Source organism: Cyclopterus lumpus, chromosome 18, assembly GCF_009769545.1.
Source record: "Cyclopterus lumpus isolate fCycLum1 chromosome 18, fCycLum1.pri, whole genome shotgun sequence".
NCBI lineage: Eukaryota > Metazoa > Chordata > Actinopteri > Perciformes > Cyclopteridae > Cyclopterus > Cyclopterus lumpus.
The window spans coordinates 11,240,436-11,251,379 of record NC_046983.1 but is presented as its reverse complement, the minus strand read 5'-3'; the positions used below and the strand labels follow the sequence as shown (position 1 = coordinate 11,251,379).

The 10,944-nt window shown below is 41.3% G+C and overlaps 2 protein-coding genes across 2 annotated transcripts; both read right to left on the bottom strand.

Moving 5' to 3' along the window:
* Nucleotides 1–923: 923 nt before the first annotated feature.
* ostc (oligosaccharyltransferase complex subunit) lies at nt 924–2,524 on the bottom strand. Its single transcript, XM_034557131.1, has 4 exons — nt 2,273–2,524; nt 1,839–1,932; nt 1,522–1,719; nt 924–1,362 (listed from the first exon to the last, which is right to left on the bottom strand). The coding sequence occupies exons 1-4, from the start codon at nt 2,409–2,411 to the stop codon at nt 1,344–1,346; spliced, it is 450 nt and encodes a 149-aa protein (XP_034413022.1). The 5' UTR covers nt 2,412–2,524; the 3' UTR covers nt 924–1,343.
* Nucleotides 2,525–3,266: 742 nt separating this feature from the next.
* rpl34 (ribosomal protein L34) lies at nt 3,267–5,799 on the bottom strand. The gene is made up of 5 exons (XM_034557641.1): nt 5,747–5,799; nt 5,340–5,411; nt 5,153–5,252; nt 3,571–3,674; nt 3,267–3,396 (listed from the first exon to the last, which is right to left on the bottom strand). Exons 2-5 carry the CDS (start codon nt 5,402–5,404, stop codon nt 3,312–3,314), a joined length of 354 nt encoding a protein of 117 aa, XP_034413532.1. The 5' UTR covers nt 5,405–5,411; nt 5,747–5,799; the 3' UTR covers nt 3,267–3,311.
* Nucleotides 5,800–10,944: the final 5,145 nt, after the last annotated feature.

Sequence of the window (10,944 nt, the reverse complement as noted above, 5' to 3'; positions counted from 1 at the left end):
AGAAATGTGAACACCCCATGTAGTCTCATCCACATAATACTTTCCCTTCTGGCTTTCAACGTCGAATTAGCCTTTTCTTTTTTTTTGTCAAACCAATATTCAACCAGGATATGTATGTGATGTCTGATGGGATGCACTGGTGTTAAGGTCATGGGCCCTTCATGGGTTTTAATTAGGGCTTCCCCTGAGTGACGTAGGGCCTGCAGTCTTCCTCCAAGCTCGGTATGTAGGGCTCTATGTTTGTGGACATTGACAAAGTGCCCCTTCTTCATTTAAGCCCTCTTTGCCTTTGGGAGTCGGTAATACGACAGATGAACAGTGGTGAGAAAACTGTTTATTGTCGGTGAACGCAGAGCCTGACATATACTGACTCATCGTTCAGGTTTTCATGCATCACCTGCTGGGTAGTATGTGGGTAGGCTATCAGGAAGGAAACAAAGTGATGATTGCATCATTACTGTTAAAATATTGAAGAGTTGGGCTGTGAACACAGGAGGGCGCCCTATTCCACAACTAGTCTTCATACAGGCAGGAAGGCACCACAAGATAGATACGTATACATGTTTCACTTGTATGCATGTAAGCGTAAGAGTATTTACAGAGTATGTATGTGTAAGTGTTTCAGTAGTGAGTGTACAAGCGTTTTATTAGTATGTGTGTAAGTGTTTCAGTAGTGCGTGTGAGTGTCTCAATAGTTATGGCCTAAACGGCCCCTCATAATATATGTATGTATACATATATACATATACACATTAGTATACACACATATATATATATATATATATATATATATATATACACACACACATACATACACACACACACATATATATATATACACACACATGTATACATATATATATATATATATATATATGACGACTGCAAGGAGCCCTGAAAAGAAGATTTATTTCAGACGCTTGTACAAAAATGCAACTGGCTTTCTTTTTAATGATTTCTTTACAAAAACGTACAACATAAATCATAGCTTCATGCCAACAGTGTTCAGTTACTTCCTCTTGTTTTAGGTTTTTTTGTGTGCAAAATCTAATTTCTTAAGTATGCTTTAGATGCACTACACTGAGAGGGGCCTGTATATCATGATGATGTCATTGTGATCCTCCTCTGCTGCATCAGTTCGTTTGGAAATTTGGAGATGGAGAAAGGGAAGAAAGTCAAAAAACACCAATGAGACAGCCAGTGCAGCCATGTCTAATTTCTTGAGCAAGGTCAGTGCTTTCAGTTCTCTGGTTGATTATTGATAAGGTTGCGTTTATCCATATTTTAGTTTGGCACCCATGCGTTGATGTCCTCTGTCGTTCCAAATCATTTGAAGTCTGCCTTTAGCCCATGAGGTATCCTCTGAAAAGACAGATCATTCATTCGTTAGGACATTGTGACGCAGCAAACGTAAGTTCAGAGCAGTAGAATTACACGGTGTCTGTGACTATACGAGGACACAGATTGGTGTTGGAAATAGAAATATTACAGGTGTAGAAAACAAACAAGCTTTAGACTTACGGCAGCTTCATGCGCATGAATACTCTGGCCATGAAGAAGCTGAGGAGAACGCTGACAAAACCGATGAAGAGCAACAGGAAGCGGTTGAGTTTGGGAATGTTTGGTGCGTTGGAGCGGTCCAGGATGATAAAGCCCATGCCTCCCATCGTGAAAAGGAAACTGGAAGCCAGCCCCTCCATAATGTACTGTCCATTTACTCTGAAAAACAAATGGGACTTGCATTGGCTGTGCGTCATTTACTGTGGCTTAAATGTGACGTGTGGCCCCCTTCCTTCAGCTGCAGTGTGGAGGTGCTCACAAGGTTTTGACTGACATACCTGTAAGCCAAAAAGGCCACTGGTCGCTGGTGTCCGTGCTCATCAGTCATTGAACCCACACTCGGTGGCTCTACAATAACATCGTAGATGATGCCTACGATGTCAGATCACATGCATGTTAAACACAACACTATTGAATGACATTTCCACTACTAACATTATTGCTTGACCTTAATAAATACACATTCGAGTGTAACGCTAAATAGACCAAGATGCATTCTGGTGCTAACTAACTTATAAGCTAGCTCAACTTACTCTCTCGTCCATTTAACTGCGTTAAATATAGCAAGCAGTTTCATAAACGCACCCAACAAGTCTGTTATCTGGCATTATATATAAAACAGCACATTAATCAACTTTAACCCTTTTCACGACACGTCGAGACAAAGTGGAGTCGCCGCTAACAGGCTAGCAGTCTTCGCATTAGCATTTACCTCCGGTGATGAGAAAGTAGGACACGATGACGACCGCGTACACGGTCATTGCCGACGGCATGTGCAGCCACGACGGCTTCTTCAGCTTGACATTGGGGCATTCCAGCAACGCAAATGGAATACTGTATAATGTCTCCATGACTTAAAAAGAAGTGTGTCTCTCTCTAGTCTAGACGCTCGCGCTCGGCTGGTGTACGTCTGCGTAGCCACATATGTTGACGTGTCCCGGAAGTACATGCCTTTTTTTCTTCTCCACTGGGCGGTCCACCTTTCTACAACGCGTATATATACACATGGATGTTATTCGGCGATTTTAGTGTGATGCACCCCGTGCAAGCAAATACTTGCCAAAGAAGTACCTTAAAACTAATTCATAATAGTAAATACTTCACGAAATGTATAATGCAATTAAGCTAAATAAGTGTTTTAACTCTTCTTCCACACATTGATGACTGTCCTACATGTACATGTTTATAAATGTAGACAATATCGTGATTTATTTCAAGTAGCTTGGTTGTAATGTTCTGCTGCTTAATCGTGGATACATGCTTCGCTATGGACAACCAGGATGAATAATGTATTCGAACACAAATTGTTAAATCTTCAAAAATCACCAGATATACATATTTAGGTTACAAACTTTAGGATGGCATAATCCCTTTGCACCTTAAGGCCAACATTACAATTTGACAAATATAACTGTACATTTATAAATGTTTTTTTTAAATAGTACATCTGGTCTTTGCCATTAGTTTAATTTTTCACAGAAATGATCAGTCGAACATAATCTATAAAACTACTGTAATTCCAATTAATTGAAGGCCACATTGTATGAGTGTTAAACCTGATTAAAATGTGAACTTTCAAAATGGTAGTTTTAGCATTGTTCAGAGGAGCAATAAATCAAATCTAAATTAGTTCAATTCAAACCCTGTCACATATTTTATTCCTTTTCAATTAAACACACCAAAACATAGTAAATCACAACAGAAAATTGATTTGTTTGTCATTTTTTATTGTGGCAATACAAATACACATTTTACTTAGATTTCTGGCTCTGTGCCTGTGCCTTGAGCACCTTGACGACAATCTTCTGCTCCTCAATCAGGAAAGCACGCTTGATCCTGAGAATGAAAGTAAAACACAATTTAGAAATAATGCATCAGAGACTGGATTCATTCTCATTTCCATGTTGTCGATCAACTATTGAGGTGACAACTTATCAGCCTCCATCAAGACAAATGCATCCCTCCAGTTTCTCAGCAACAAAGTAAGGAGAAGGGAAACGCTCATCTTACCTGTCACGCACACACTTTGCGCACATGGAGCCTCCGTAGGCCCTGCTGACGTGCTTCTTGGTCTTTGAAAGCCTCATTAGAACCTGAGGTCTAACAGCCCGGATCTACAAGACACAACAGAGACACATTGAGACCGACACCACCACCAGGGGAAAGTTATCCAAAACATAAATGCGGTGGAGCATGGAAACAAGTCTTTGTGCTTGAAAACAACCAAACTCCACACTTCATGCTACTCAACAGAAACGTTTCCAGGCATCCTGAAAGACGGAGGATTTGAACCCTGCGCTCAAATCGAATAGACGGTGGTGACAACTTTAAAATGTGCACCAATTAACACTACCACGGTAATAAATGCAATACATGCAAGTTCTTAGAATGTAGTGATCAATTACAGTGCACAACACTTTGTACACAGATATACTGCTTGACTGTAATTAAGAAAATGTATTGTAAACTTTTGCTTTGAAGTGTAAAATACATTATAACGTTGGATTTGGGAATTAACCTGCATGTTCCCAATCATTCCTTCCTGAATACTGACATAACAGAGTAAAAGGAATCACCTTTACAAAAGCACTGGAAGATGTGTCCACATATTGAGGGAAAGAACCAGTCCACAATAAGGCACATCTAAGCAGTTTGTGAGATCTATGCAGGGCACCGTTTCCATTAAGACAGCTTGTTTTAGGTTTACCAATGTATAGATGCATTTAAAATAACTGTACTGGTTTGTTAAATACCTTTAATTACAAAAGTTAGCTTAAATTGCCACATTTGATTTCCTCCAGTCACTAAATTGAGTCTTAGCCATTCATGCTGTTGCCGTGCACCAGATTTGAGCTCACCAAGTGCATGTTTAGTATGTGTATATTGTACAGTCTAATGTGAACTAGGACGGTTCCCATCATTAACAATCTTCTTTCTTATAGGAAAAAGTACTGACGAATGCCATGATGTTTGCAGAACACGAAGCACCGTGTTAGGATCCCTCGGGACAACTTTCAACACATTAAAACTGTCACGATGCAAAGCGAGAAACACAACGTCTGGTGAGTTGCTTGTCAGTAAAGCATTTTGTAAGTCCAAAACTTGAGCGATTGCTCAAAATTGTTTTCATGGACGCCACATTAACAAGATTTGATTATCAGTATACGTTTGTTTTTGCGAAGTGGAGAAGCCCAGCATTTATTTCTGAAACAGAAAGCTGCGTTGATACCGTTACAGCAATGGAAGCAAAGCCTTTTGAGCATACAGGATCCGGTCACTCCATTGATTCAGTGCCTAATCGAAGCCAATGCACATTTAACTTTCAAGACTGAATTTCATCCTTTAGTCTACAAAATATAGTTTTTACAATATTTATAGATCTGCAAAGAACTTTAAACTACTACTGCTGCTGATTTGTTTTTAAATTGATTGGCAGTATATAAGGAGACCAGCTCATTTGTGGGCCATACAGACCTCAAATGCATGGCCCATTTACCCCCCCTACCCCCCCACCACACACACACACACACACACACACACACACACGTATGGAGAAAGAGAGCCTTCACTGCAATTCAATGGATGTACTTACTCCACGCAGTCTTCCTGGGCAGATGCCACATGCCGACTTGGGAGCTTTGCCGACTTTCTTGGTGTACAGGTACACAATACGGTTACCAGGTGTCCGGGAACTGCAACACAACACACAACAATTAAGACGGGGAGCATTTACACGGCGGAGGATACGCAGACATCGCAGAGAGAAACACATCACTTACAGTCTGGTTTTGTTGGAGGCGGTGTTGTAGGACAACCTACGGCGGTAAGTCAGGCGCTGCACCATTGTGAAACTAGAAAAGAAGATGCAGTGTTAGGACATGATGCTGACCATTAGTTACTTAGTTATACACACTAAAAACGGCAGCTGCACTGCTTCGTTTAAGATTATGTTCGGTATTAAAACGCACAACTCAGGCCACAGATAGCGGCCTTAAGGACCCGGATGCGGCTTCTCTATAACGCCTCACAGAAACAACAATCTAATACAATGGTCCCATCTTCAGAAACAAGGACTTGTTCATAGTATAATCACGACTTGACATCGACCACATTTTATTCTAAAACGTAGGATTACAGTAGATTTTGAAATCATTGTGTTGCGGAGTAAAGCAGGGCGCCGCCATACCTGCTGTCGCCGGAACCGGAAGAGGAAGGAGCAAGGCGGGTGTTGCGGGTTAAAGTTCCTCGGTTATTTCACGTGCCCGTTCCCTGTTATTCCGCCCCCTGCTGGTGTTGTCGTGTCGTTTTTACTACACACATCAATTAGTATATAACATATGTATAGGATGTTCGTTAAATTATAGAAAGGTAAGTTAATGGAATGTATTTGAATATTGCATTAGCAAATTGCTTTCTTTATTCTGAAGGGAAAACAATATATCTGTATCAATACCAGCCGATTGAATTTGTAAAAATGTCCTAAACAAAGATCTCCACGTCTCATTTACATAAGTACTTTTATGGGTGACCAATGGGCACAATTACACAATTCACTCCAAAACAAATCCCTCTTGCAAACTGTTTCAATATATCAAAGAAAATCTCAAAGAAACCTTCTTGGCTGAGGGGCTGCGTTCAAGACCACCTGATTTAAACCGTAGGGCCCTTCCACTGTTTACTTTGACATGTCTCTGCAGGATAAGCGCAGTAATAATAATTATAATGATTGCTGCCGGCCATTTACATTTTCAAGTTCCAGCATTCTGCTATTGTTCTCACTTGCCTCCTGACACGGCCTACTGGCACACCTAGAGCCTAATTAAAGTGATTATTTGCACTTGTGTTTTTCCAGCTTGACAAGTCAAAACATTGCAAAAAAAAATCCCATCGACAGTTACTTCCTCCTAAAGGGGACTTTACAAAACCAAGGAGCGAAGTCAGTGCTTTGTTTGTAACGTAAATGCAGTGCATGGATTGTCCACTAGATGGCAGCAGTTGTATGCTCGTTGAAGAGACCTGACAAGTTGTTGTTTGGCATTGTGGAGAAATATATGCACACACAGTCCCTTTTGACTAAACATCTTAATATATTATCAAAATAGGAGCTCACTAAGAATTGTGAGTTTTGTAAAGAATAAGGGAGCTTCTTTTTTGATTTGTTGGACAAGGATGTCTCTATTTAGTTTTGATGTAAACGACCCTGAAGGTGCCTTGAAACAAGGTTCATATCTATGCGCCAGCATCTGTATGGTGGTCCCACATTTGTAAAGCTATCATACAGAGTAATAGTAAATATGTTGCTTCCCATTTAGCCTGATATGATCTAATACAGTAACACACATGTGAGTTGTTTGAAGTACACAAAAATGTAAACATTTTAACGTTGAATTTTTATATATTTCATTCTTTTGTTTCTTCACAAAATGCTTTTCTCAAGTCGTCTGTAAGAGATTTAAGAGTCATCAAATAAGTGTCAAAATTGTTGCAATCATACATATGTCTTAACTATTTTTAAAAACGTGTCCAACGGATCACCCTTTGTAAAGAGTCATTTCTAATGTACATGCCATGCACACTACAAGCCAAGATCCAGGTAGCACACGCCCTAGCTCTAAAAATAAGAGAAATAGCTCAAAATGGCTCCCTATTAAAGAGGCGTTGTGTCACAAAACAGACATTTGCCAAGCACAGCCAACAGATGGTGAGCTTGGCATCCTTTAAGGCAAAATATTTGGCAAAGGCAAAGTTCAGTGACAACGCAAGGCTCTGTCCGGAACGCTGGCACGTTTCACACCCGCATTGAAGCCATGAAACTAACTGTTTGGTTTCATGCTTAACTCAGTCAGAAATCCATATGGGCTGAAAGTTCATTATTGAGCACTGTTGTTTGGGGACTAATCAGTGCACCTGGTAATATTGTTTCACAAACAAATCCATTATACCACTCAATGCTAATTGAATACTTACCGTACAACGTTGCCTCTAACAATTGGTGCATTCACTTGGTCCAGTCAGGAGCAGTTTAACATTTAAAAAATTGTATGAGATAACCTATAGTCGATGAGAGAGAGAGAGATTTATTATCAATTGCCAAGTTTGTTGTATGGAAATGTCTTTGTTGTTCAATTACACTGATTCTTACTGATGACCTCTCGAGGTTGAGGCTTGTCCTACATGTTCCGTTTAGGGATTGATTTGATTAAGTCCAGATGTGGCGCGACCTGGGCTTAAAACCAGTTCTTCACGAGAATCAAGGTCTTTGACAAAGGGTGCCAAGGAGATTTGCAGCGACTCCAAGAGACACAAACACACACACACACACACACACACACACACACACATCCAAATAATTAGTAACATCTGCAGGCACTTTGTCTTAATCTTGTCAGAAGTAATTATTCTAAGACATCTCAATGGAATATTTAATTTAGATTTTACAACAAAATGTCAATAAATGAATGATGGTTAGATCATTCAGATTGTATTTACTGTCAAGCCATCTGAATTTACTCCTCACATTTGGAGGAGTGACCCGTGGCCCCCGACTTCTCAAGCGGTCCTGACTAGTCAAAGATGAACCATATCACCTTAAGTGCACTTGATTACGCAAGCCTCCCCCCCCCCCCCCCCACCCCCCATCCTCTCCACATCTCCTTGGGCCTTCTGTGTAATCCGCTGAGATTTAAACCTGCTGCTCCTGTTTAATAAATCCACTGCGATTAAAATAGGATTACAGCTCTGCTTTTGCCTTCCTAATGACATCAGAGCATGAAACATTTTTCAACTTTTTTTCAGCCGTCGGATTTTTGCCCGAGCGCACTACTTTTTTTCGCAATCAAACCGGTCGCGACAATATTCAACTTCTTCCCCTCTGGTAACCTCATCCCTGCAACCTCAGCAGGTCAGCCCATCTGTGTGGCGGTTGACATACGGATTAACCTTATAATGCAGCACACATCCTGTATCAATGCTGTCCTCCTCCACATCGCACATCTCAATGACAGATAACCAGAGAAATATAGGCTCCTGTACAGAATATTGTGGTCCGCTCGAACCTTGAAACCCTCACATGAAATTGCTTACAACAAATGTTACAATCGGGGCTTTGTGGACCACATCTCATGGATGTTTAACCATGAAATATTGAACGCCATATTCAGATCAATGCGACTCTTTTGTCCCCGGTGGTATTATCCTGCAATGGTTGAATTCTGTACGATCACAAAAGGTAAAGATTGATTGGATTTTTACAAACGGCTAAACTCATGACCTCGGCAGAGAAATCCATCCATCCATCCATCCATCCATCCATTTTCAATACCGCTTATCCTCATTAGGGTCGCGGGGCGCTGGAGCCTATCCCAGCTGACATAGGGCGAAGGCAGGGGACACCCTGGACAGGCCGCCAGTCCATCGAGGGCAAACTGACGCTAGCAAACTGACGCTAGCAAACTGACGCTAGCAAACTGACGCTAGCAAACTGACGCTAGCAAACTGACGCTAGCAAACTGACGCTAGCAAACTGACGCTAGCAAACTGTACGCTAGCAAACTTACGCTAGCATTGAGCCTTAAGCACCACTGTGTCAAGGTCCAATTTTCCCACAAGAACTTATTTCCGACTGCTGTTGTACGTTTACAATATTTCCAAACAATATAGCGATTATAACATTTCACACCAACAAATATGAAATACATGCAGCTAATTAACCTTTAAAATGTTAAATCTCTTCAAAATGATTTTGTGTTTTTAAATGGACCATTGGTAAAAGTAGGGTCTCACTTTCACACTGTGGGCTCGTATCTAATCAGCTCTAGCACTTAGTGATCAGTCCTGCCTGTGGATTATCAATTCAGTAATCTCTTCAGAGCTACTGCTGCTAAAATGAATATTCCCAGCCACCCCTGATTTTCAGCTAAAATGGTCTCTCCCACTTTATCTTTGAATAATCTTGCTTTTGTGTGTTTAACTCAGTGGCAGACCATTTGTCTTTTGGAATACATTTACTCAGCGGTTTTAAGAGCCTCATTGATTCACTATTTACTATCTGAGCATCCCATTGGTGCCCGTGCCCATTTTGTTTTGCTGACCGCATTTTCCTAAGGGGTAGGTGGTCTGTCCAAGCCTCTTTGTACATACTTGTGGTGGTGGTGGTGGTGTGGGGGGCGGGGTTGCTAATATGAGGCTTTCAACATCTAATCCGGAGCAAGTCTCTTAGAAAAAGCTTATCTTGGGACTCCAATTTCACTGCTCTCCTCATCTGCAGGACCAAACTGCTTTTGGCGTTGGTTATGAACAATTATGACTTGTTTAATAAAGCTAATTCAATACCTTGTTTCAGTCAATTGTTCTTCCCTCTTCACCGGAAAAACTTGCTTGGTTATCGTCACCCTATCTACCCCCCACTGCCCCTGCCCCATTGCTGACAAATCCATACAACTATGTGGGACACAAAGGCTCGGATTTAGCTGCCGGGCCAAAGCGAGGGTGGACCGGGTGGGGGGCAGGGCCAGCACGGAAATTTCTGTTGTTTTTGTCACAGCACAGATTTCAGCCAAATCAAAACAACTGGCACCATCACCCCTCAAAAACCCCTTCCTCCCCACCACAACCCACATGACCTGCGGACACAGTCATCACTTTTAGGCTGGAAATGCAGATCCGGAGTGGTCTGTTCGGCGGGATGGAGGAGAGGCTGCGTGTGCAGTGGGGGCCATTGTTGAAAAAGAGCTGACAAGTGTCTGGATGGGATCTCATTTGATAGGCAAAAATATTGAGAGATCCAATTTGAAGAACTGGGATCACAGGCGCAGAGTGCACTTTATAATGATTATGTCGATCAATCTAATGCATGTGTTCATACAGCTAAACATGACATTTTAAACAAATGGATCAGCTTTTGGGACAGCCCTTGCTTTACAGTCAGTATTCAGACTAACTTCTGTGATTTCCATTTCCCTGAGGCCAGGTGGACACATGAGGTCAACACACTTGAAATGAATCCCAACTCTGACTTATGCAGTCTTTTCTGTTCCTCAATTCAGGTAAAAAGGTCTATTGATCTTGCCATTTTATCTTCATGAGTCTTCTTCAAAACATAATTCAACCCTTCTTGCCCTCTAAAACTCCTACTCCTTTCAAACACCATAGCTCAAGTTTATTATTTTTCTGTGGAACATTTCAAGGCCAAAGTCTCAGACGGAGTAAAATACTCATCATGACGAGTATTGTGAAATCGGTGGAATGGCCCTTCCCATTTTCCAAATTGACAAGTGGTTCAGTGACAAAGACCCTGTCGCAAAGCCCGGTCTCATCCTGATTGATGATGTAGCCTCCTTATGTGTTCATTCACCAATCAAATCCTCATTTTAATCAGGACAGCCA